The 27,650-nt window shown below is 42.6% G+C and overlaps 1 protein-coding gene across 2 annotated transcripts; it reads left to right on the top strand.

Annotated features, from left to right (window-relative positions):
* The first annotated feature begins 172 nt into the window (after nucleotides 1–172).
* Nucleotides 173–27,650, top strand: ptchd1 (patched domain containing 1). 2 transcript variants are annotated; one of them, XM_058642606.1, is made up of 7 exons: nucleotides 173–1,886; nucleotides 2,233–2,317; nucleotides 6,048–6,141; nucleotides 13,420–14,005; nucleotides 19,352–20,081; nucleotides 24,793–25,523; nucleotides 25,972–27,650. In XM_058642606.1, the coding sequence occupies exons 4-7, from the start codon at nucleotides 13,592–13,594 to the stop codon at nucleotides 27,070–27,072; spliced, it is 2,976 nt and encodes a 991-aa protein (XP_058498589.1). In that variant the 5' UTR covers nucleotides 173–1,886; nucleotides 2,233–2,317; nucleotides 6,048–6,141; nucleotides 13,420–13,591; the 3' UTR covers nucleotides 27,073–27,650. The 2 variants fall into 2 exon arrangements, with proteins under 2 accessions (XP_058498589.1, XP_058498499.1); XM_058642516.1 differs by lacking the exons at nucleotides 173–1,886; nucleotides 2,233–2,317; nucleotides 6,048–6,141 and adding an exon at nucleotides 10,936–11,332.

Here is a 27,650-nt window from a genome sequence, read left to right as displayed (position 1 = left end):
TCTTGACGGATTATTATTGTTTACTGGATCAGATCCAGAAATTTTAGAGCTTTATTATATTTAGGAGGAGTTCATTTGTGTTTTGTTTCTATATCCTGCGTTCAACAAGGTGTCAAAGAGTTTTATGCCGTCAAATAATATAACCACGCAACAAAAACGGCTGAAAACACTTCACAAGATTGAGAAATTATGTACAATTATTAAAACTAACAAAAGAAAGGGTCAAAATTGTGACCAAGTAAAAGAAAACTGTTTTTTAAAAGAAGAATAAGGCGATGTTGCCAGTGTGATTTGAGTCTGCGCAGTGCTGCAGTTCACCTTCTCTCCAGTAGAGGTCAGGGGAACATCCCTTCAGGCCCTGGTTGAGTGGTTGAGGTGCTGTGCAGATTACAGATGGGCCCCAGTGATCACACAGATTAAATTTAGCTCTCTCTCTCTCTCTCTCTGGGGTGAAAATGACTCTCCTCAGATATCACACTCTGACCTTTTTGGCAAGTTGGTGTCTTCTGGACACACGTCATTATCTGCTGATGTCACTGGGCTTCTCTCAGGTTTCTCTTCTCCTAACGTATGAGAAACAAACACAGGCTGAACGTGTCGTGTCGCGTGCAGGTTCTGCATCCATCTCCATTTCTGGGCTGCAACTGTAATCAAATCTGCGACTTACCTAAGAGGCCACGAAGACGACTTTACGTTCTTTCGTCCGCTCGTGCTCCTCCCAGTGACCTCCCCTCTTCTTCCCCCCTCCTCCTCCCCTTCATTAATAGCTTCCTGTCTGGCCTCATGAGCAAAATGTCCAGATGACATTTAGCGATTATGGACGCTGCCGACCACCGGGAAAGTGGTTACACGGGGAAAATAAAGACGGATTGGTGCATTTGGAAGCGGAAGGAGTTTAGACGGCGACGCCGAGGAGAGTTTAGTCTCTGACAGAAGACGGCGTTTTTAACGTTTGAGTTGAGAACGGAAACTGAAAGCGAAGCGAGTCTCTTTCAATTCGTCGACGAGAAACGAGAGAACATTCAGGAGAACCTTCTGGATCTTTTAAAGTTGGTTAATCTGTTAATTATGTTCTCAAATTCATTGATTATTAGTCGTTTGGTCAAGAACAGTGGTGTACCACTTGAGAAAATAAATCTTTATTATTATTATTATTACACATACCCTGGTATACAGCAGAACAGTATTTCTTATTTTCCTCACGTACCACTGGTGGTACACGTACCAAAGTTTGAGAACCATGGGGTCTAGAAAATGTCAGAAAAAAAACCCCCAGAACATATTCGCATTTAAAAAGCTGTTTATTTTATTTAAAAATCAGCATCAAAAACCACAAAGGAAATAATCACTTGTTGAACTTTCAACTAACGTTAGGACTGATTATGTATGAGACTATGTTTAAAATACATTTTAAAAAATGTCCTCCTCACACGAAAACTCACGGGTAAAATCAAGCGTAAACACGTGTTGTGCGTAACCCCAAGCGCAAACTCAGGTGTCACATAAATTCATGCATCGCGTAAACTCAGTCATCGCGTAAAGTCACGGGTAAACTCAAGTGTTGCATAAAGTCACATGTAAAATCGAGCATAACGCGTGATGCATAGGCTCAAGTGTTTAAACTAAAAAAAAGCACAAATATTCTCACAATGTGAAGCTTTTTTTTGGTTAATATTCCAGTTTAATCTTGTTTCAAACATGTCGTGACATGTAAACTAACCCACAGACACAGCAGCTCTGTGTTGACCAGGGATTTTTGTGTTGTTTCCTCACCATAATTGACATTGATTGTGTCTCAAACACGCCTTCAAACGACGCATGAGCATCAGGCCACGGAGTTCCCCTGCCTTTCATGTTGCTTCATCCGCGTTACGGAAATGTTTCTGGTAAGACACAAGTCACATTTAGAGTCATTAATTTGATTTATATCTGTTTTTGATAAAAATATGTTTTTTTTAAAGTGATTATATGCGTTTACTGCTACCTGTAACTGTCAAAATGTCATAATTCATCTTCTGATCATCACTGAGTGGTTGTTATGAGGCTGTTTTGGCCGTAGTCCAGCGTTTAAGGAATCTGCTTTTAATGATTAATTACAGTCACTAGTATTTAATTAGCTTAAAAGGAAAATCACCTTTCCAGTGAAATGTAAAAACGAAAGTCCATTTAATATAAAAAGTCTTTCATGTATACTTTAGGTTTAAAGGGTCTTGTGCCGCAATGTCTCTACAGGAGCCCAAATGGACAAATCAACCATTTCTGGTACGTGAAGGCCACGGCTGTCGGGAGCGATGGTGGCTTCAGTGTCTTTTCCCAGGTACATGATGGCATGTCGACTACACCTTTACCTTCCACCACTTAGCCACCATGTGCCATTAGTTTTTACCCATTGGACCTTTAAGAGGGCGTCCACAAGAAGCGTCTAAAACATTCCTGTTGCATGCGTCATAAATACGTCATAAACCAAAAACGCCGGAGCTGCTGAGATGATTGAAGTTGCCGCGGCGTAATATAATTACCGATTAATTAAAATAATAACATGACTGATTATCAGTGTCACATTTTCCTAACAGCAGCTTTGAGGCAATGTAAGAATGTCAAGTCATATTTGATTTATATCTAAATTAAAATAAATGTATATGTGCATCTGAGCAACTTCTCCCTACACAACAAATATGTTTATGACTGATTCAGCCTAAACTAAAACTACTGTGACAGGTGTCAGTTTTTACTAATATTGACGATAGAATACATAGAAACTTGCGCGTCGCCTAGACTCAAGCGTAAACTCACCTGTAAACTCAAATGTAAACTCAAGCATACATTCACATGTAAACTCACGCGTTGTGTAAACTCAAGCGTCACGTAATCTCATGCATAGCATTAACTCACACATTACGTAAACTCACGCATTACATAAACTCAAGCGTCACTTAATCTTGTGCATAGTGTTAGTTTACGCATTACGTAAACTCAAGCGTCACGTAATGTCGTGCATAGTGTTAACGCACGCATTGCGTAAACTCAAGCGTCACGTAATCTCATGCATAGTATTAACTCACGCATTACGTACACTCAAGCGTCACGTAATCTCCTGCATTACGTAAACTCAAGCGCCACGTAATCTTGTGCATAGCGTTAACTCACGCATTGCGTAAACTCAAGCGTCACGTAATCTTGTGCATAGTGTTAACTCACGCATTACGTAAACTCAAGCGTCACTTAATCTCGTGCATAGCGTTAGTTTACGCATTACGTAAACTCAAGCATCACATATTCTCGTGCATAGTGTTAACGCACGCATTGCGGAAACTCAAGCGTCACGTAATCTCATGCATAGCGTTAACCCACGCATTACGTACACTCAAGCGTCACATAATCTCCTGCATAGCGTTAAGCCACGCATTACGTAAACTCAAGCGTCACTAATCTCGTGCATAGTGTTAGTTTACGCATTACGTAAACTCAAGCGTCACATAATCTCGTGCATAGTGTTAACTCGCGCATTACGTAAACTCAAGCGTCACATAATCTTGTGCATAGTGTTAACTCACGCATTACGTAAACTCAAGCGTCACGTAATCTTGTGCATAGCGTTAACTCACGCATTGCGTAAACTCAAGCGTCACGTAATCTTGTGCATATTGTTAATCTTCGCATTACGTAAACTCAAGCGTCACGTAATCTCGTGCATAGTGTTAACTCACGCATCGCATTAACTCACGCATTACGTGAACTCAAGCGTCACGTAATGTTATGCATAGCGTTAACTCACGCATCACGTGAACTCAAGCGTCACGCAATCTCGTGCATAGCGTTAACTCATGCATTATGTAAACTCAAGCATCACGTAATCTCATGCATAGCGTTAACTCACGCATAACGTAAACTCATGCATTACGTAAAATCAAAGGGTCACTTAATCTCGTGCATAGTGTTAGTTTACGCATTACGTAAACTCAAGCGTCGCGTAATGTCGTGCATAGTGTTAACGCACACATTGCGTAAACTCAAGCGTCACGTAATCTCATGCATAGCGTTAACTCACGCATTACGTACACTCAAGCGTCGCGTAATCTCATGCATAGCGTAAACCCACGCATTACGTAAACTCAAGCGTCACTTAATCTCGTGCATAGCGTTAGTTTACGCATTACGTAAACTCAAGCATCACATAATCTCGTGCATAGTGTTAACTCACGCATTACGTAAACTCAAGCGTCACGTAATCTCCTGCATAGCGTTAACCCACGCATTACGTAAACTCAAGCGCCACGTAATCTTGTGCATATTGTTAATCTACGCATTACGTAAACTCAAGCGTCACGTAATCTTGTGCATAGTGTTAACTCACGCATTATGTACACTCAAGCGTCACGTAATCTTGTGCATAGCGTTAACTCACGCATTGCGTAAACTCAAGCGTCACGTAATCTTGTGCATAGCGTTAACTCACGCATTATGTAAACTCAAGTGTCATGTAATCTCAGGCATAGCGTTAACTCACGCATTACGTAAACTCAAGCGTCACATAATCTCATGCATAGCGTTGACTCACGCATTACGTAAACTCAAGCGTCACGTAATCTCATGCATAGCGTTAACCCACGCGTTACGTACACTCAAGCGTCACATAATCTCCTGCATAGCGTTAACCCACGCATTACGTAAACTCAAGCGTCACTAATCTCGTGCATAGTGTTAGTTTACGCATTACGTAAACTCAAGCGTCACATAATCTCGTGCATAGTGTTAACTCGCGCAAACTCAAGCGTCACATAATCTCGTGCATAGTGTTAACTTGCGCATTACGTAAACTCAAGCGTCACGTAATCTTGTGCATAGCGTTAACTCACGCATTGCGTAAACTCAAGCGTCACGTAATCTTGTGCATATTGTTAATCTTCGCATTACGTAAACTCAAGCGTCACGTAATCTCGTGCATAGTGTTAACTCACGCATCGCATTAACTCACGCATTACGTGAACTCAAGCGTCACGTAATCTTATGCATAGCGTTAACTCACGCATCACGTGAACTCAAGCATCATGCGATCTCGTGCATAGCGTTAACTCATGCATTATGTAAACTCAAGCGTCACGTAATCTCATGCATAGCGTTAACTCACGCATTACGTAAACTCATGCATTACGTAAAATCAAAGGGTCACTTAATCTCGTGCATAGTGTTAGTTTACGCATTACGTAAACTCAAGCGTCGCGCAATGTCGTGCATAGTGTTAACGCACACATTGCGTAAACTCAAGCGTCACGTAATCTCATGCATAGCGTTAACTCACGCATTACGTACACTCAAGCGTCGCGTAATCTCATGCATAGCGTAAACCCACGCATTACGTAAACTCAAGCGTCACTTAATCTCGTGCATAGCCTTAGTTTACGCATTACGTAAACTCAAGCATCACATAATCTCGTGCATAGTGTTAACTCACGCATTACGTAAACTCAAGCGTCACGTAATCTCCTGCATAGCGTTAACCCACGCATTACGTAAACTCAAGCGCCACGTAATCTCGTGCATATTGTTAATCTACGCATTACGTAAACTCAAGCGTAACGTAATCTTGTGCATAGTGTTAACTCACGCATTATGTACACTCAAGCGTCACGTAATCTTGTGCATAGCGTTAACTCACGCATTGCGTAAACTCAAGCGTCACGTAATCTTGTGCATAGCGTTAACTCACGCATTATGTAAACTCAAGTGTCATGTAATCTCAGGCATAGCGTTAACTCACGCATTACGTAAACTCAAGCGTCACATAATCTCATGCATAGCGTTGACTCACGCATTACGTAAACTCAAGCGTCACGTAATCTCATGCCTAGCGTTAACTCACGCATTACGTAAACTCAAGCGTTGCATAAACTCATGTGTAAACTGAAGCGTAAAGTCACGTCGCATAAACTCACGCGTAAAAACATGACGGTACGTGTCAGTAACACTGTGAATCATCCCTAAAACTGAGTAAGTTTGGATTAAATTAATGTTTTCACAAGCGTGACTTTTTTTATTTCTTAACACAGATCAAGTTTTTCCTTGGATTCAATCAAAGAAAAAGAAGAGGAAGTAAAACAAGAAGAAGGAGGAGAAGGACAAGTGGCTGTAATCCCACTCTTGGTAACCACATCTGTTCACTATAACTACACAGAGATGAGCAGATAAATAATACAGAAGGAGAGAAAAAGAAATGAAGGGACAGTCTTTATTAATGGATGGGCTCCATCAAAACAGATGGAGTGGGGGATGGGCGGGGGGTAAAGGAAGAAGGAGTGGCCAGGTCTGGTACACACACACACACACTCCCAGAAAATCTGACAATCACAGATTTTGCTTTAATAATCCATTAAACACGTTGTGGACAAACATGAGTGTAAATGACACACATACATGACAACATGTCTACAGCAAAATCACAAGAGAATATTTTCACCATCTGTCCATCTAGTGCATGCAGTGGTTTCCAAACACTGGGGTGGGACCCACAGATGGGTTGCATGGGAATCTTTTTGGGTCTCCGATTTAAAAATTTGAATGAATGAATTTCCCCCTAACCCTTTTTAGTTAAGATTAATGTTTATTATTAATTTATCAAACATCCATTGGAAATTGTTCCTTAACAGTTTTTAAACAAGTCACTAAATTTGATGAAAAAGTTGGTGTTAAAATGTGTTTTTGTAGTAGGGCTGAACAATTCTGACATATTCTGATATATTTACTTACCAATACTTCATATACATGTGTATATATATATATATATATATGTGTGTGTATATACATTTAAACATTTGCTTGTAATTTAGATTTAAAACAACTGACTACATCAAAACCATACTTTAACAAAAGGATTACAACTCAAAAGTAGATTATTGTTGATTATCTTCTCGTTTTGTTTTAAAAAATCCTGACATTTTGATACATTTTTGGTCAATGGCCTAAAATTTTAAATAATTATCTTATAATCCCTAATTAAAATTTTCAGGCCCCCTGATATTCTTTTTTCCCCATTCCCTGCTGAAAATAGCTCAGCGAAAAAATGGACTCCATTGATTTTCTCTACCTTGCTCTCTCTGTCACACAAGCACACGTGCACACACACACACACACACTTTGGATTTCTCTAAATCATTCAGTGACACTAATTAGTCCTTTCCTTATCGGAGCCTGAGCCCCGATCCCTCTGCGTCTCCGCAGACTTTCATTTTCCGCACCACTCTTCCTTCCTCCTCGTTCTTCCCCGGGGAGACTCTGACTTACTCATTTGTTCCTCCGCCACTCGTCGCTCACCGCGGTGGTAATGGGAGGGGGATTAAAGGCTAATTGCGGACTTAATTGAATAGTGGATTAGAGCATGAATGAGTGCACGTGTCGTTTTCCTTTTCCGTTTTTATTCATATTTATATGAAACATTGGTCACGGGGTGTGTTTGTGTCGAGTCATTAACCCAACAAGCAGCTGACATTCAAGTATCTCTTTTGATTTATTTCGGTTTTTATTTACTGGATACTAATGCCGCTTTTCCACGACATGGTCCTAGCACGACTCGACTCACCTCGGTACGGCACGTTTTTTTCTGCTTTTCCATTAGCGATAGTACCTGGCACTTTTTATTTTTAGTCTATAGTAAACTTACAGTAAAAGGTTAACTAAGATACTCACACTAACACACCTATGGACAAAAATGTCCTCATTGAAACCCATGCAAATCACAATTTTTGATGCATTTTAAGGTTTAAAAACGAAACAAAAAGATATTTGATGTGTATGATGAGGACTGATGTTGGTTTAAAACGATAACAAAAAATACAAAACTATTTTTGTGGAGCACGTTTTGGTGCTCGAGGTGTGTTAATGTAACTTTTATAAAGGCGCATGCATCTAAGGGTTAAATCAGTAGTGTTGTCATAGCGGTTCTACTGCCTCTGCTTTGCCCCTACTGTTCGTGTGGATATTACATGTAGATGTGTTGCGTTTATTAAGGTGCGTGAAATCACAAAAATGGGGCTGCAACTAGCGATAATTTTCTTAATCCAATTCAGTAATTGAGTAATTGTTTGGACCACAAACCAAAATGATTCAGTTTTAATGGTTTCTTTGTCACGGGGAGCAAAGAAACCAGAAAATAGCCACATTTAATAACCTGATAAATGTGAAAACTTGTTTTAATAACATATATTTAATATTTAATCATTATCATTATATGTTTTACACTGTTCAAATTTAAAGTTTAACACACACAATCTGTTGTTAGTGTATTTTCTTTTTTGTTTTATTAAATTGTTAAAATAGCATTTCAACATGCAGTACGTTGTAAATAACTGCCAGATATCAGAAGTTATTCTGGAAAAATTGACAAAATCACAGTCATAGGACTTTGTGTTACGCAAAAGAAAGTCTAGACGGACATTTTGCGGGTTAGGTGTTAAAGGGTTACATTTTTGTTTTTGATTAGTTTATTTACATCCACTGGTTATTTAGTCAATTAAGTAATTCATCAAAATCTAATTGTGTTGCATTTTCAATTGATCTGATATGATTTTGTTTGAAACTCACAATCTTTCTGCCAAGGAAGCACGAGCTGAGAGTAAAAATGGAGGCTGAAATTCTCAGGTGAAAACACTTCATGGTTCATTCGGTTCATGGACTTTACATGACCTCATGTCATGTCATCTCAGAAGCACAAAGTGGAATTGATCTTCTGCTGAACTGGATAATTCAATCATTTCTTCTTTTTTTTTAATTAGCTAAATGATATTATATCATGTAATAAGGATGTATGTGTTTACTAAAGCGGACGAAAAGTGATATTTATGAACATGTGAGCAAATTACTCATGAAATGGACTTTAGAAAACTAGAAAACGGATTTTTTACAAAACAATACCACTAAAATCCTTAAAACTTGTTTTTTTACACACATCTGTTAACATATTGTCATGCAAAAGTGAGAGAAAAAGTTATTTTATGCATGTTTTTTTCCAGACGGCCTTGATTTTGCTATTTCTGGGGAGAGGACGAAGCCATTAGTGGCTCCGTGTGGACCATTAAAGGCTGTTTTGTCTGTTTGTTTTTTGCGTCTCTAAACAGAGAGACGGACAGTAAGAGCGACGGAAGCAAGAGTGAAGTCTCTGTTCGCTCTCTCGCTCTCTTTTGTGGCACTTTTGCTTTTAATGCAACTGTACCTGACACCTCCAGTCCATTAGCAGATTGGGAATCAGCAGGTGTGTATGTGTGTGTGTATATGTGTGTGTGTGTGTGTGTGTTTTGGGGGATGGGTGGCATCACCATTGTCATGGGAACCACGAGCTGTTTAAAGAGAGAGAGAGAGAGAAATCATCTGTCTGGTTTCCATAGCAACAGGCAACACAACATGGAACCTGAGAGATGTTTCATTAATCTATAACAAGGACGCTTAACGTTACCGGAAGATAAGTGAGCAATAAATATCATCACGAGGCTGGGAACATGTCCCAGAATCACATGACGACAGATTTATTTATTATTAACACAAACTGTAACACAGTCAAATTTTGATATAATTCTGCTTTGTTTTTGTATTAGAGTTTTATTAAACGTGTACAGCTGTTTCTTTGGGTGAAAATGCAGATTTGTAAAAAAAAATACACATTACTATGGATTTAAAGAGTGTTGGAAGTGTTCTAGCTGATGAAAGTACATAATATAAATATATGTATATATCTTTAATCTGTTATTTTCTTAAATACGACCCCCACCGGCAATGCATTATTCAGCCCAGAATAATAACTTCTTCACCCATTCATTCATGTTGTCCCTAAGTGGATTTTTAAAAATTATTAATACTAAATATTTAAATAAACACACATCGTTAACATCAGTAACATCTTTAGGTGACTTTTATTTACATTTACATTGTTAGGAAATACATTTCAATACATTTAAAAGAAAATTTGGAACCTTTGGCGGACACAAGGACAGGTTAATAATGAGGACAGACAGGTGAATGATTGATGAGAGCAGGTGAATGATGAGTACAGACACGTGAATGAATGATGACAGACAGGTGAATGAATGATGAGAGCAGGTGAATGATGGGTACAGACACATGAATGAATGATGACAGACAGGTGAATGAATGATGAGAACAGGTGAATGATGAGGACAGACAGGTGAGTGAATGATGAGGGCAGACATGTGAATGATGAGGACAGACAGGTGAGTGAATGATGAGGGCAGACATGTGAATGATGAGGACAGACAGGGGAATGAATGATGAGAACAGGTAAATGATGAGGACTGGTGAAAGAATGATGAAGACAGATTTGTGTCCCCTTGTTATAAGTACCTTGTTAAAAAAGTAACTAAGTAACTTGTACTCTGATTTTAAACAAGCTATATATCATTTTTAGACCAGTACTTTTACTTGTACTTAAGTAAAGTAGAAGTGCTTCTAACCTAAACCTTCAATCATATGTGTTTGTTTGTTTAATTCAACCAAATTTGACCAGTTTTGCTTATATATACAGTAAATAATTATATTGACCATTTTAATTTATTGGAATAAGGTCTTTAAAGTGATTTTTGACCTTGAATTTTTGTCCATTTTATTCAGGATATTCAATCCCAACGTCCTCTGTTGACGTGTGTCTCACATCCACTGTCTCACGATCAAATAATAAAATGTATCTCTGGAAATGAGTGACCCCCCCAGGTGGCTCTTTAACCTGTTTTTCCCAAAATATCATCACACCCTATGTTTTTTGGTCCTCACAAAGATACACATACAAGAACACTCTGACACACAAACAAATGCTGCCACTCTTGTTTGTTTCTCTGCATTGCAAAAATCAAGAGGCGGGGCAAAAAAGGGTCTGAGAGAGAGAAAAGAGAGCGATAAAGAGAGAGAGAGAGAGAGACCCCGGTTTAGAAGCCGGCAATTAGTGACGTGCCTTGCCAACGAGGAGAGAGAGTGAGAGAGAGAGAGGGGGAGAGAGAGAGGGAGAGCACAGCCGGTGCTGGATGAAAAGCAGAGGCTCCGCCACATCACCGGCAAGATGAGGAGGAGAGAGAATGGAGGAGAGAGCAGGGAGGAGGAGGAGAGGAGAACCTTCTGCCGCAGAGAAAAAAACACAGAATAGGCTGATTTGACTGAACCGGCTTCTCCCCCCGGTGCGTCCACTCCACACTCCACACTCCCCCTGCGTGTGTGCTGCTGATGGTGATGTAGATGCAGGGTGGAGCTGGACGTGTCTCGGGGTCTGCATGCGTCTGAGTCTGAGATGATCTCCGTCATCGCGGGGGTCGCCGCCCCCTCCCCTCTCTCCCCTCTGTAGGTATGTACGCGCAGCTTCCGAGCACAACATGAGTCGGTGTGAACGAGAAACTTAACAAGTCTTGATGTGGGTTTTTCTTTGCTCTCTCTTTCTCTCCGAAGCCACTTTTGCCTCTGCATGCATGCGTTTTTCCTGTTGCGCACCTTTGCTTTGCACAAGGCACTGGACGCAGCAGGGCAGTGGCTATAAAATGTAAAGTAGGCAGTGAGTGTGTTTTTTTGTGACTGCAGAGCGGAGGAAATGCCAGATCATCTAAAAGATCTGCCCCTGAGTGATCCCGTCACAGACGGATATAAGCGTCAAGTACAGATCTGAATCCGTCTGGAATGTGTCCCCGTGTTCCGATTCACAAAAACCGCCTTTACTGTAGCAGGGGTTGGAGGACCACTGGGTTCTATGGTGCTGCAGTTGTAGTCAGAAGTTGGAATTCCCTCGGCAAGTCGGAGCAACCTCACATACCCTGACATGCGATTTCAATTTTATTTGTTTCACATAAAGTCGGTTGTCAAATGACTGGAATGCGTCCTTGGATCCGGACACGAAAACAAAATTTACTGTACAAGGGGTTTGAGGACGAATGTGGCCACAATCCCGAACTGCAAGGCCCGGGTCCTATGATGCTTTCTAGTTGTAGTGAGTTCCTTAAACTAGAACGCCCCCTCAAGTCTGATTTCCATCTCGAAAAGTCGGAGATCTGCCCCTGAGTGATTTAAGCGTCAAGTACAGATCTGAATCCTTCTGGAATGCGTTCCTTAAACTAGAACGCCCCCCTGAAATTGGAGCAACCTTGACGTCCGATTCCAATTTAATTTGTTTCGCATTAAGTCAGTCATGAATGGTTGTCTGTCTCTATGTGGCCCTGTGATGGACTGGCGACCTGTCCAGGGTGTGATGGATAAATGAATAAGTCAGTCGTACATGTAGCAATTGGCATTTCTAACAATGACTAGCCCTACAGACGTCCGACTTCTCAACTTGAACGTGGTCAGTGCGGAGTTGCGAGTTCTGACCTCTGACGTAATTGGAAGGCGGCAGTACTTTCCAGGTTCCTTGTCCACGGCGAGCCATATTTTATTTCAACATGCACTTACGCTGCCATGGTTCCATTCAAAATAAAACTAGGGTCCAATTAAGTCGACCATTCCATGAATGAGCTGATCTCACACTCCATCCCAATTGGGATGAATGAAGGAATGGCTACTCAGAGTCAGGAAAAACCCAACCTATGGAATCTTTGATGGGTATTCCTACCAATTTTTGTGAGGTAATTTATTTATTTCTCATCAGGACAGTGTTGCATAGACATTTAAGGAAAGTTTCTAGGAACCCAGTTGGAAAATTAGGGCCTGAAGCGCCGTGCATACTTAACTGTGCTCCATGTCCATGGTTCCATTCCTACTAAAACAGGGGTCTGTGTCAGGGAATGTGGACTCGATCTCGCAGTCCATTCCGGTTGCGGAGATTTCTTGACAAGAAGAGTTCGTCCTAATTTTTGTATGTCCTTGTATTCTTTAAGCGCTCAGTTGTACTTCTTTGTATTCTTTGAGCGCTCAGGTACAAGCGAGAACTGCTTTCTTTTCATGGTTATCATATGATTCTTTTTTGACTCTTGGACTGCAGGCTTTCAAATTGTACGGGTGCTCGAGTTTGTCCAGATAATGAAAATAACATCACATAGACCCTAGCAGACCTAGCAGGACAGTCAAGCTTTTCCTTTTTCATGTTACAGCAATGCGAGTAGAGCTTTGAGTCACTTAAGCTTTTACCGTCTCTTCATTTTGCCTCTCTCGTGTGCATGTGCACACACACACACACACACACACACACACACACACACACACACATACACACACTGACCCCCACAAACACAGTGACAGTGGACACATCTGTACAGTCACACTCATTAAAAATATAATTTTGTCCTCGCCAGTAGACATGATGTCAGTGTTTATTTAAAAACAGGACAGGGCCAGATTTGATCTCATGAGGCTTGACTCACTCAGTCTCTATCTGTGACACATTTTGATGCTTGGCGTAACAGCTGTATCCGCATTCACTGGGTCTAAATGGCTTTCTGTCCTTTTCAGTGAATAAGAGAAACCCTGTGGATATAAGGGAGCTCCTGTGACCGCAGAAGGGCTGGATTCTCCCTGGTGTCAGACCTCCTGCGCCGGGTACAAGTCCTGCCTCCACCCGTCGTCACCCCTCCTGCCCCGGACCGAGTGTGACGCAGCCCACAGATGTGTCCGGCAGCCCCTGATGCTCGGCAGTGCTCCGGGACATTCTGGTCGGTGGGAGAGGCTGGAGCCGCGGCCGCGCTCTAGGATGCTACGCCAGGTGTTGCACGCGGGCCTGAGGACCTCCTTCCACGTGCTGGGCCGCTTCGTGGCAGGCCACCCGGTGTTCTTCGCCTCTGCACCCGTGCTCCTGTCCATCCTGCTAGGCGCTAGCTTCAGCAGGTACCGCGTGGAGGAGGACGTGGAGAGCCTGCTCGCGCCCAAGCACAGCCTGGCCAAGATAGAGGGAAACCTGGTGGACAGCCTGTTCCCGGTGAACCGCTCCAAGCATGCGCTCTACTCCGACCTGCAGACGCCAGGTCGGTACGGGCGCGTGATCATCACCACCCAAAAGGGGAGCGTGCTGGACCCGGTTCACCTTGACGACATACTAAAGGTAAATGCTCACACACCCAACCAGCCTATAAACCCCAATTAAATTACTTGCAACCTGGACAGAACTTTTGAATCACAAAACCTGTCAACAGCAACTGATTGGCTCCAGACCCAAGTTTTAGTTCAGTTTTTTGAAGAGTGATTGTTTGAGGTACTGACACATAGTCAACCATATCCTTATAAAACAAGTGGAAAACGCAAAGGAAAACACTACTACACCCGCTTAAGTCTACAAAATCTTCCCCATAGAGAAAATCAGCAAATTTGAAATAACAACACACAGGAGTTGTTAATCCACTGCTGCCTCCATCGTTAAGTACAAATGTGTTCAATGTGAGACTTCGGTGTTTGAAATCCTTGCAAAATCTGATTTATCGAATGATACAAATTTACCAAAAGAGGCAACAGTAGACCAGCACTTCCTGTGAGTTAAGCAGTTTCCACTTAATGAACAAATGGCTGACTTAGACAGTTTCAATGCCTCTCTGGATTGTTTTTTTACTGAGGCCTGAGTTTCATTCAAAGAAATCACATTGCATTTGCATATCATTCATGACTGAAGGACTTGGGCTGTTGCCAGCGTACACACACACACACTCAGTGCCGGAGAATGTGCCAGTTTAGCCTCTGTTGAAACTGTATGCAAAGTGTGCAACTTCAAATGTAAACAAGTGTCTGTTACATTTTTCTGATTTCACACACACCTCTCCCTCTCTCTTTCTCTCTGTCTGTGTTTCTAAGTAGAGCAAGTGTTGTGTTTTCAGAGTGGTGTGTGTTTTACGTCACGACTAATGGACATACAGGGACAAGTGAGAGACGGCGGTGAAACCTCCGCAGGCTCACTTAGGAGGTCACTGCCCTCGCTCCTCCTTGGTTGAAAGTGCCAAGAATCGTCCACGAAAACCTTTTCTCCTCATCCTCATAATCCTGACTCGTGATTCAGCCTCTCACAAAGCGTGCCCCCCCCCCCCCCCCCCCGTCGGAGTGTCACAAGTTCAGTTACCGTTCATACGTGAACCGTATTTTTGGAAATACTGGGTCCCAGAGTGTTCAAATCTCAAAACGCCACCCTTGTGTTTTGGTGCGCACAAACATAATTCTACTTTCGGAAAACAATGACATCAGCTCTCCACCTCTAATTTTCTTACCCAAACTTGATTAATCTAAAAGACAATCAACAGATTAATCATTTATGAAAATAATCGCTATATAAAAAGCAGTGTTACAGTGGCTCACACATTTTGAATCGTCTTTCGTGAGGATGAAGAACATTTTTTAAAATCGACAAAGAAAAACATTGCGTGGGGAAATTTCTGTTTCCGTGTGGATAAAATATCAGAAAAACATATCTTCAGTGTCTTTGATTGACAGCTCTGCCTGTTCAGGGAAAGAAGTTCCACACTGAAGCTTTAAATTTGCCTAAAGTCATCACAAAAATGCAGCTGCAGGTAGAGTAAAAAAACAAAAGTCAAACCACATTCAGAAACACACTCACAAAACGGTTAAGGTCAGCACCTAGAGGTCACACATGGGACTAGATTTGTGTAAATTTTTTCAAACAACACTTTATGAATTGAAATAAACCACAAAGTCCAAAAATACTCAAATTGCAAATAAAAAATGTTTGAAAATACAGTTTTTATTTGCTCCGCCTCTTTTGCGTTTGCGCTCCCTACCTTGTTCTTTGTGTTCTTTGGACCGGAAGTGGTCACAGGCTTGGAGTCGCTGTCCGTCTGGAACTCGTTCCCCCAAGTTCTCCCCCGTCGACAGCATGCAGCTTCCGCCCATGGTCAGAATCGCAAGTGAAAGATCGCGACTACAACAACAAACAAAATTCCGATCATTTCAAACAAACTAAATACAATATTTTTGAATGATTAACTTGATATTTTATTTGCAACTTGTGTATTTTCGATTTTGTGGTTCATGTCTTGCTTCTTAAAAAGTGTTGCTTTGCAAATCTCGACACAAATCTAATTCCACACTCCTTCCTCATTCCCACTCATTGATTGGTCTTCATTAATCTCTCAACAAAGTCTAACAAACAACTTAAACACGCAGACTTGAAGCAGGGAGTTTTAATTACAGAGCAGAAGTCAGAGCTGTAGCGCGGAGGCCGCCTTGTCGCCACAGTGGTATTCCTGAAAACTGATTTATGAACATTAGCTCCACACCCATGGAGCAATTAGTCAAATGATCTCATGAAGTCATGAAGCTGTGATCAGAGCTTGTGGAACGCGCGGTTAGTGCCCACGTCTCCACTACGTCACGTTTAGCCGCTGTGATAGTGGCTGACTCCAAATAATGCCCACAACAAAGTGTTTAGATGAGCCGAGTGCGTCCGTCAGTGCCAGGGACACAAATAGATGGAACTGGAACAAAGGACAACGAGAGATCTGCATATAATCTGCCACGACCTGACACGTTTACTTATATTATTACAGTTAATTACATATCTGAGCAAGTCTGCAATTAAAGGGAGAACCCCGCTGACTTCAACTTCATCATTTTGTGACGTTTGTTTACCAAAGGTAACTCAGATTTACAGAATAACGCAGCAGTGGACGCGATGGTTTACAAAGCTGTCTATTTCGGCAAAGGTAAAAGCAAGTAAACACATTCCAATCTAATGTTATTTATGAGGCGTAATTTAAAGCAGCCGTTAATATCCCTTAAAAAGAAAAAAACTTCTCATATAAAATGAGAAACAAATAAAAAAAAATAATATTTGTTGTGTTAAAAGCCGAGGAAATGGGTGTGTTTTAGGAAAGATTTTATGGGTAAATGCACAAATTATTTGGTTAAAATCTGTTTTTCTGTTGTCACCCACCTCTGGATTTCTCCTTGACAGGGAGTGCAGTCAGCTGTAAGTAATACATGTTTATTTAGCACGGCTAATTACAGCCCTGCGTTAAAAATCAACAACGGGATAGTGCGAAAAATTACAGGTTGAGGCTTTAAATTCTCTCAGATCAAGAATCAGTGAAGATTCTTTGAGGCACAGACAATCATTTGGCACAAAAAGTGCACAAAAATGACAAAAACTCACACTGGTTTCCATGACTTCAGAGGACATTGCGTTGACTCGCGTTCATTTCCTGCAGACTTACTCTAACCATAGTGAACCATAATTAACCATAATTGCTACTGACCTAATCCTAACCTTGACCCCAACCTTAACCTAACTTTAAAACATGTCTTCACCTAATTAAAATGTAGTAATTTTACATTATGGGGACTTGATTTTTGTCCCCACAACATAAGGAATACCAGGCATTTGTTTTTATATCTTAACCTCAACACACTTCTAACCCTAACCCTAAAATCAGGTCCTAACCCTGAAAAAAAGCTCTTTAAAGTTGTGACAAAATGTCCCCACAAAGATAGGTTTGTAAGTTTTTTGGACCAACAGCATTTGGACAGCCTAAATAAAGCCTTACCCTTAACCTTAACCACTAAACCACATTTCATATCTTAGGTGAAAATTGTACCAGTTCCAAAAAGAGGGGACCATGGTTTTGGTCTCCCCTGAGGACTATACTGGTCCTGACAAGGTCCTGGTGAAGAAACAACCACAAGCGCTGGCACAGATGCCTAAATGCCTAAACCTTATCCAAACTCTAACTTGAACCTAAGTCTTAACCCTCAGAACAGACAATTAAATGTGTGAGGAGTGTCCAAAATGTCCTCACAAAGAGAGTTTTTGAATGGAAATTGGTCCTCACAGTCTACCTGAGAGGACACACACACACCATGTTTGCTGCGGTAGAGCCTGGCATCAGGCCTGTTGCTTAGTAACCAGACTTGTGGTAGATGCCTGGCACATTTGTCCTTGTGGAGGACGGAGGAAGATTCAGAGAGACCACTTTTGTTTTTGCTGTCGTTCAACAAACACATTCCCACACACGTGTGCGTCCTCTCTCTGTCTCTGTCGCCATCTCTGTCTCTTATTCACACAAACATCTGCAAAGTGACTGAAAAGAGCTGCCCACACTTTGCTTTTCTCCTCACAGAAAATGTGCTTTTTTTAAAAAAAAAAAGAAAATATTGTCACAGTTTACACAAACAAAGGCGACTGCACGTCCAGACTACTCTGCTCCAGGTGAGCCTGTCGCCTTTATTAACACAGTGTTTTACAGCCGTTTAGAGAAACTCGTACTTTACAAACTCTTTGGTTCTTCTAAGACTCAACGTATCCGTGAGCTTTGAGTGCTCACTCTTTCAGCTTTAGTTTAACGTCGTCTTAGTTTAACGTTTTTCTTGTTTGTAATTTGCTGAAAGTCATGTCTCTTTCACTTTTGAACCTGGTTGAACCCAATAAAAAGAGGTCATTTACTCTGTTCCCATCGTCTGTTGTTTTGCCCTGTGGTGCTGTTTTTATTTCACTCCATTGGACTCAACTCCATGGAGCTCAGGTTAGTATTTTGGATCTTTCACTTTGTTCCCTCTCTCAATTGGTTCTTCATTCCATCATATCCAAAATATCGAGAGCTGTCTTACGTGTTGTTTACCTGAGTCATACATTCTAGATCAGGGGCCTCAAACTCAAAATGCCCTGGGGGGCCAGTGAACTTCTAGTCTGGCCAGGAGGAGCCCGGTCAAGTGAAAAAAGTTTAGTGATCAGAAATGAAAATTATATCTTGATAATCCATGATGTCACAATTACAAATATTCAGGATGACATTGCGCACCGTTTCAAATTAAACTTTATATAAATAAAGTTATATAAATGTATGCCTTTATTCTCGTATTTTAAAACTTTATTCTCCTAAATTAAAACTTTATTCTCATAAATTTATGACTTTTTTCTTGTAAATTAAGACTTTATTCTCGTAAATTTACAACTCTATTCTCTGAAATGTACAACTTTATTCTCTGAAATTAAGACTTCTTCAAAATGAAGACTTCTCATAAATTGTATGACTTTATTAGAATAAAGTCTTAATTTACAAGATTAACGTCATAAATTTACAAAAATAAAGTCGTAAATTTGCACCTTGAATTTTGTAAATTTACTACTTTAGTCTCGTAAATTAAGACTTTATTCTCGAAGTCTGTGCAATTTTTTTTCTCAATGTGGCCCTAATACTCCATCCAACTGAAGGCACCATTGGCTCCTGGAAATCTTCACATTATCAGATCTGGCCCTCGTTAAAAAAACATTTGGACACCCCGTCCATTCAGTGCTTTGAAGACCAAGAGTCAGATTTTGTCTCAGTGTAAGCCAGTGTAAGGATCTGAGATTATATATTAATGAAAATGTACAGTAGTTGTATGGATGTGGCCAAAATGATGGACCACTGTGAAAGCTCACTCCCTTCTGTCTCTGTGTGTTTTCTCCGCACAGCTCCACCAGCTCATTTACCAGATGCAGGTCACCGTCCCGGCCACGGGCTTCAACAGCTTCAACTACTCCTTCTCGTACCTCTGCCTCCCCGACGACAAGAACGTCTGCATCATCGACGACATCATCCGTGCCATGGAGGAGATCCAGTCGACTCGCGCCGCCAACCGCTCCGTCCCCGTCCTACGCTACCCGATCACGCAGCTGGCCGATGGGCGGCAGGCGTACATCGGGCACCAGCTGGGCGGTGTGCAGGGGTGGGGTCCCAGTGGTGGGGTTGGCGCCGCTGGGGCGCGGGGTTTGGGGATCGGAGCAAGGAGCGAAGGCGTACGTTCGGCGCGGGCATTGCAGCTTACTTACTACCTCCAAGCCCGCGGTGACCTGATGGACCGCGTGGCCGGTCAGTGGGAGAAGGCCTTCTGCACGGAGCTACAGCACTTTGCAGCGCTGCATCCAAAGCTGGGCCTTTACCCCGCCACTTCCTCGTCTCTGAGGACGGACTTCCAGTTTTCGTCGGTGCTGGCGCGCCGCCCCCTGTTGGCCAGCCTCGGGGTGTGTGGCGTGTTGGCCGTCCTCTGCTGCTCCATGAGGGACTGCGTGAGGTCCAAACCCTGGTTGGGACTGCTGGCTCTACTGTCAATCACGCTGTCGGGCCTCACCGCTGCCGGCATACTCAACCTGACCGGGGCCACGTACAACTCCACATACCTGGGCATCCCTTTCGTCATGCTCGGTAAGGTTTGAAAAGTGACGGCGCGGTTGTTGAACACTGCGGGAATCACACGGAAAAGTGTCAAAGAATTGAGAAGCAGGATGGGTGGGAGCCACAGTGAGTGAGAATCACAGTTCTGCCTGTGCTGTTTCTCAGCTCGTTGAGTATCTGTGATGGGTTGTGTAGATGGCAGATCATCAGAATGACTGACAGGTGGTGGAGCATGAACTTGACTGACTGAGGAGGATAGTGGCACTAGCAACAGTTTCTGACTGTGACGAAAACGGTCGAACCTAAAGGTTCTGGAAATGCAAGTTGATTTATGAATGCCATGAATCAAGTTTCCCGACATTAAAAGCCCTCAGTCTAGTCGTGACTGGCTGTTTACGAAGAGTATGGGTGGACTTATCAAAGATTAATTATACCCCCCCATTCTTACAGGTCAAAAGCAACTGTGTTTAAACTGTTTTTTTGATCCGTGGTGTAATTGGCATTCACTCTTGGGTCAAAAAATGGATTTTGGCTTTGATCTCCGATAGTAGGATTGCAAGGCTCAGGTGAACACTTTAATTTCTTTTTCATTTGCTTAACTTTTGGCAGCAACTCAAAGTCAGGCGTCAGAAAGAGGTTTTAGAGAGGTTTTCCCAGAATCAGACTCCCGACACCAGAGCAGTCCGTCAGAGAGGAAGACGAGAAGGAGCCATGTCACGTTAAATAAAACATTTGTTCAAGGAAAAAAGTTCTGTGGTGCGACCGGGAGACAAGAAACCATCCACAACTAAGTCAAGTCTTGCGCTTCATTTCCCTCGTCACATCTCATTTGTGTCGTTGCGAGTGCGTGTTTGTACCGTTTGACCCGACTGGCGTGAACTCTTCACCTCACAACAACTGTTACAAGTCTCACAGTGATGGAGGTCGACTCGTGAAACACCATCACAGTTCAAGAGGACAAAGTTAAGGGAGTTACATTCTAGGTCCATCTTTGGGGGAATTACGAGTCCATATTTTGGTGTTGGTGTCCAGAACTTTGCAAGTTCTTTACACGACTGTCTATGATGCCACTACTTTTGTTCCTGTGAAGCCGTCTTCAAAGTCCGTAACAGCTGATTGCAGAATGTAGCGCCAAACTCTCTCACTCTCTGTGGACACTGGTGCAGGAAAGTAGAGCCACAATGATTATTTTCATAATCGATCAATCCGTGTTGATCGGTGTTTGTCAAACCCTGGAAATGATGACGTTCTCAAATGTCTCGTTTCTGTCCACAAACCAAAATCATTCACTTTTAATGATTTCTTTGTTTAATGGAACAAAGAAACAAAGGGAAACGTTTAAGAAGCTGAAAACAATCAGAAATCTTGTTTTAATCATGGAAAAAAACTTCAATTGATGATCAAAATAGTTGATGATTAATTTAGTAATCAATTAATAATCAAATATCTGGATTTGTCCTTTAAAGACACACAACCTTGGTCATACAACAAGGTTATAATAGTTTGGGATTTTTCATTAGTTTTAGTTTTTATTTAGTTTTGACTTTTTTTTTAAAATTAGTTTTTTAGAGAGTTAGTGTTTTTTTTTGCAAGATTCAAAAAGGTCATAAAATATATATTCTATTATTCTAATATTATACATAACAAAAGATGCCATTGTAACCTTTAGTGCTCACGCAGGTGCACCCTTGGTAAATTGCCATGGTTATAGTACACAACGCCTTATATTATAAAAAATAAATAGATTTACTTATGTATGAAATGAATTCACAAAGACACATTTAAAAACACATTTTCGTTTGTTTTGTAAGCAAACTATTGCTTTTGCTTTTTATTTCAGTTTAGTTAGTTCGTTTTCGTTAACTGTAATAACCTTGATCAGAAAATCAATAATTCCACAGCCGTCCTTTGTTTGACCTTTTGCAAAGTGGTTTATGTGCATGTGTGAAGAAATACAGGCAGTTTAGTTGTTTATCTTCAGGGCGTCATGTACACTGACTGTAGCATGTGCTGTATGTACAGTATCTACTCATGCAACTCACGCTGTCCATACCATAATTACGCCGCATCGTGGAGGAGGAAAGGGCTGCTGTTAGTCTTTAAATAACAACAAAGAGAACAGAGGAGATGGGAGAGAGGGGTCCGGTGAAATATCACTCCAAATGGGAGCTAAGAGAAGGGATTCTTTACACAGAAAATTAAGTTAAACTCTCGTTGGAAGGGAAAGACGGGCAGACGGAGACGGAGGAGGAATTTCACAGTGCCAGTGGGCTGATAGAAAACGGTGGGATGAAGTGTGAGGAGAAAAAAAAAAAGAATATAGCTGCCTGGACTGCAGGGGAAGATTTGATCAGGAGGAGGAGATAGTAAAAGTGAGAAGAAATATAGAAAAGGGTTTTTTCTCTTTCAGAATCAGGCCTGAGAGATATGGAAAAGCAAACTTTTGACAAGGGCTGCAGCGATCATTCGATTAATTAATTATTAATTAGTGGGTTTTTTCAATAAGTAAAGGAAGTTTTCAGCTTCTTAAGTGTGAATATGTCTTGTTTTTTTTTTTACAAAATAAGACGTTCAAGCACATCATCATCGGCAGATTAACTGTTTGACTGCAAGTGTGTGTGTGTGTGTGTGTGTGTGTGTGTCATGTGCGCCACTGCCCATGTTAACAGATTACAGTGAGAGACACGCCTCAGGTGTGTCTGTTTCTGTCTCACCTTTTTTTTTTGTGACACGCGTGATTCCCACCAAAAAACAGGCCGAGAATAAAAATCTGTTGTTGATGATGATGATATTGACATTTTAGCAGCAATATTACATCAAATTGACACCTCTCACACTATTTTTACTGTCTAGGCTGAATATTAATACATGGAAAAATCCAACTTAATGTATTAATATGTAATTATTCATCTCTCTCTCTCTTTGTCAGAGATAACTCAACTATTAAATCAGCCAGTTTACGCCTAAGCCTAACCTTAACCGTAACCACTTAGATCTGCCTCATTAGGACCAGGTTTTGGTCTCCTCAAAGGACTATAGTCAACCAGTAATGTAACAAAAATACAAAAGCACTCGCACACGTGACGTGACGGATCTCCAGACTTTCTCGGCTGCTCCCTCGCCTGAAGTGTTGGTATGTTATGCCTCTGCTAAGGTGTTAAGTGTTTTGCCATGGTGAGGTCAGTGGTGAGAGTGTGTGTGTGTGTGTGTGTGTGGGGGGGGGGGGTTACTCGTGTCACCAGTGACTCACGGGCGCCATGGCAACCACCAAGGAGGAAACCATTTAAAACCATCTGCAGCTTGTATGTGACGGCACACCAGACTCGACGTCCACAAGCAGCAGTTCAAATGGAGAAAAGTGTTTAAGTTGTATTTTCATTCTGCTCCTCCTGCTCCTGCTGCTCCTGCTGCTGCTGCTGCTGCTGCAGTGGTCACTAACCTCCAGTTCAAATGGGACTAAGATATAACATAATGCAAAAAGGCTGTTCAAAAGCAGGCTGAGTTATTACACTTCCCGGTGCCGCCTTACTGAATAAATCCAGGCTAAGCTCGGTGCAATAAAAGCACTTGGAGAAAAAGGCTGTAAATAGGGAAGGTTTACGGTATTATGTCCTTAAAGGGACACATTTATTTCTGGAGATATTCTTACTCCCCACCGAAACAGTGCCGGGAGTTTTTGTGTCCGTTTGTCGTCGGAGGGAACGCTTAACGCTAATTTATGTCTTTTCCTCCAGTTCCCTCGTTCAAACTCATGATTTAAAGTCACAGATGAAATAAAGTTAAAATGAAGTGCTGTCCCAAGCGGTAAAAAGTATGGCTTGCTAAAAACATTCATGGCGAATGGCTAACAGCTATGCAAACAGTGAAGTAGTAAATAAAAAACTATTGAGTGCTGTCACAAGTTGTAAAAAAAAAAAAAAAGTGACAGCATCTTTATCTTTAAGATAGGTTTGCTAAGAACATCCGTGGCTAATGGCTAACTTAGCATGCTAAAAGCGATGAAATAAAGCTGTACCAGATGGGGTTTGCATAAAATATGAAAACAAATTGTGGATAATTCATGGATAATGGCTAGCAGCATAGCCAGGAATTATAAAAGATGAAGAATGTGAAGCCTTTATTTGGTCACAAAACCTTTAAAACCTGGGATTAAATCTGACCAGTTGCAATGAGGTATGGAGTTATTTAAAGATGCATTCAATTATTTTTGGGCCACTTTGGGTTAGTGGAACACTCGAAATGTACATAATATCGCTTTACAAACGCTTAATACTTAAGTTTATTGACTTGATTTTCGCTGACTTTATCTGCTCAGTCGTGTACCTTTGATTGTTTTGGAGTTTTCCTGCTGCATCCGCACAACATACAACAACTACACATTCATTCGTCGACAGTTCCCTGGTTTTTATTACAACTATGCTGTTTTCCTTAGGGAACATGGGTGTTCTGTTCAAAGTGCTTGTCTTAAGCTTAAGATAACATCGGGAGTCCTCGCCGCCCTCACATTTGCAGAGCTGTGTTAAATGGAGGTCTGTGTGCAACCATCACCATAACTTTAGTTTGACCAGCTCTTAATAAAAAAGTATTGATCGGTAGGGCTATAAAGCACATTACTATACAGAGACGCATCAAAAAGTAGTCGCTCTGAAAAGAAACATAAAAAGCAAAGACATAAAACGGTCATCTAATTTTGTCTGTTTCATAATTTAAGTCCTTCATTTCTACTTGCTTCTCTCATCAGGTCACGGACTCTTCGGCTCCTTCGAGATGCTGTCGTCGTGGCGGCGGACCCGCGAGGACCAGCACGTGAAGGAGCGCGTGGCGAGCGTCTTTGAGGATGTCATGCTGCGTTTCTCTGGCTCCACAATGCTCCACTTAATGACGCTGGGCTTAGCCGCCTCGCCGCTTACCAATATGGAGGCCGTCAGACTGTTCTGCCGCACCGCCGCCTTAGCCGTCACCATCAGCTATGTTTACACGTTGTCCTTCTACAGTTCCTGTCTCGTGTTTACGGGCTACTTAGAGACCGGATACAGACACGGCTGCTTCTGCAGGAGAGTCCCCAAACCGGAGAGGCTGGACTCCAAACCGGCCTGGTACAGGTGTTTAATGTACACCCGCTACCAGGACGAGACTCAAACCACCAACCCGCCGCACGGGGTCACTCACGGCCACACTCACTCGTCAAATCCTAACCTGACGCACACGCATGTGCACACGCACCCTCACCCGCATACTGTGAACAACCCCAACTCGCACGGGCACGGCCACGTGGCCAACTCCACGCACGCACACCCGCACCCTCACACACACTCCTCGGCCAGCACGGACCCTAATCCTCAGGACTCTCACCTTTTGCTGGGGTGTGTGAGGCGTTGCTATGGGGACTGGATCACAAACACTTATGTCAAACCGTTCGTGGTTCTGCTGTATCTGGTTTATATCTCGTTTGGATTGATGGGATTTTTGCAGGTGAGACACACACTCGTACGAAACCTAAAAACCTCTTAACGTTTTAGCTGTGGCCTCCAATTATCACCTGATTTATTACACCAGTAAACATTTTGCCAAGGGGTTAATGGACTCAATCGCTAGTTTCAGGTCCTCTTCAATGGAACATGATGTCAATTTTGTAAATTATGTTCCCATTTAGAGGGAAGTAGACGATAAAATAAAAGCAAATATGAGTGTGATAGACAGCAAGTATCGTCCAATAGATATTTGCCCGTTGCCCAGATGATCAAATTGTGAATCTCAAGGCTTCAAACCTCAACCGGAACACTATCTCTACTTTTCTATACGGCCTATGACCTTACTGTATCTTTGAGATAAGCCACACCCACATTTTCTTATCATGTAAGTATTTATACTGGTGAATGATCCATCACAACCCTAATAAATGTTGTGTTCTGTTCAACAGGTATCGCAGGGTTCTGACCCTAGTGCGCTGGTTGCCATGGATACAAAAACAGTATTATACACTCGTGCCCAGCAGCGGTATTTCAGCTCGTACTCCCCTGTCATTGGATTTTATATCTATGAAAGTGCCCCCTACTGGAATGCGTCAGTGCAGCGGGACCTGCTGGAATACACCAAAGGCTTCCAAAGAATCAGCTGGCTCGAGGCCTACCTGAACTACCTTTCGGACCGCAATCAGTCCACCAGCCAGCCGCGGGAGAACTTCACCCGCACACTCCGCCACTTCTTCCTGCACGAGCCGCAGTTCGCCCACTTTGCGGACGACATCATATTCGCTGAGCGCGGCCAGGGCGAGGAGCCCGACGTCGCCGCGTCACGGATCTTCCTCGTGGCCAAGACGACGGAGAACAAGCGCGAGGAGATGTCGGTGCTGCTGGACACGCTGCGACGGCTGTCGCTGACGTCGCGCGTCCGCTTCCTAATCTTCAACCCCTCATTCGTCTACCTAGACCGCTACGCTGCAGCGGTTAGCTCCCCGCTGAGACACTCGCTGCTCGCGGTGCTTTTCCTGCTGGGTCTGTCCTCGCTAGCCGTCGTGGAACCGCTGGTCTCCGTGTGGCTGGGCCTCACCCTGCTCTCTGTGCAGTTCGGGGTGTTGGGCTTCATGACTTTATGGGGCGTGGAGCTGGATTGCATGTCTGTGCTGTGTCTGATCTCAGCTTTGGGATACTCGGCAGACTGCAGCGGCCCTCTCCTCTGTGGCTTCGCCTCAGGTCGGGGCGAGAGCAGGACTCGGTGGGTGAGGGTGGCACTGGAGCGACACGGAGTTCCCTCTCTACAGACGCTCATCTGCTATAGCGCTGCCCTGGTGCCTGTTGGCTCTGTGCGCTCCAACCTCACACACACACTGTTCCGCTGCCTCACTCTCACCGCCGGATGCTCAGCCCTGCACACACTGGCATTCCTGCCCACCCTCCTCACCTTCCTGCCACCCTCCAAAAGCCGGGGCCACCGGCCTGGAGGAGAGGGGCAGAGACAGGAGGTGGAGTGTGTTGAAATGAACGACAGCACCAGGGTGGTCGACCAGATCACCACTGTCTGAGAGCATGGGATGAATTTGGTGTTTCCAGCCCTTTGGTCGCCATGGAGACTGCAGGCTGGGAACCAAGCATCCACTGCACACAATGCAGACAAGAACGGAGGTTCCTGTGAAGAGAGGAAGAAAGGGAAATGGGGTAGTCAGAAGTATGGATTGTGATGATTGAGATGTAATGGGGTTTCTAGCACAGTGTGTCCATGGTTGCTTGTTGCTATTGCTGTGTGGCATGTAGATGATTTTATTTTCTTCTTCCTGAGTCTGTCGATCAGCAGTGGAGGATCAGTCGCGATCAGACCTGGACGTCACCGTATGACAGAGAAAGTGCCACACTTTTCAGGTTTTTAAAACATGCTTTATATCCCAATCACATTGTTTGGCTACTGCTATCTATCCACAGTATCAAGTCGCACAAATACAGCTCAAATGACATGAGGCAATCATGTGTATAACTCAAGTATTTCTACTTTATTTCTGGGAAAATAAAGTTAAACGAAGGGAACACGAAGGGTCTTTTGTTTTAGCTGTGATTAGTCATGACGTGTTCTAGATGTTGGTAGAACAGCTGCTTATGTTTTTTTTTA

The sequence above is a fragment of the Solea solea genome, chromosome 1 (assembly GCF_958295425.1).
Source record: "Solea solea chromosome 1, fSolSol10.1, whole genome shotgun sequence".
Classification (NCBI taxonomy): Eukaryota; Metazoa; Chordata; class Actinopteri; order Pleuronectiformes; family Soleidae; genus Solea; species Solea solea.
The sequence above is the reverse complement of the archived record's forward strand: the minus strand, read 5'-3'. Positions and strand labels throughout refer to the sequence as shown.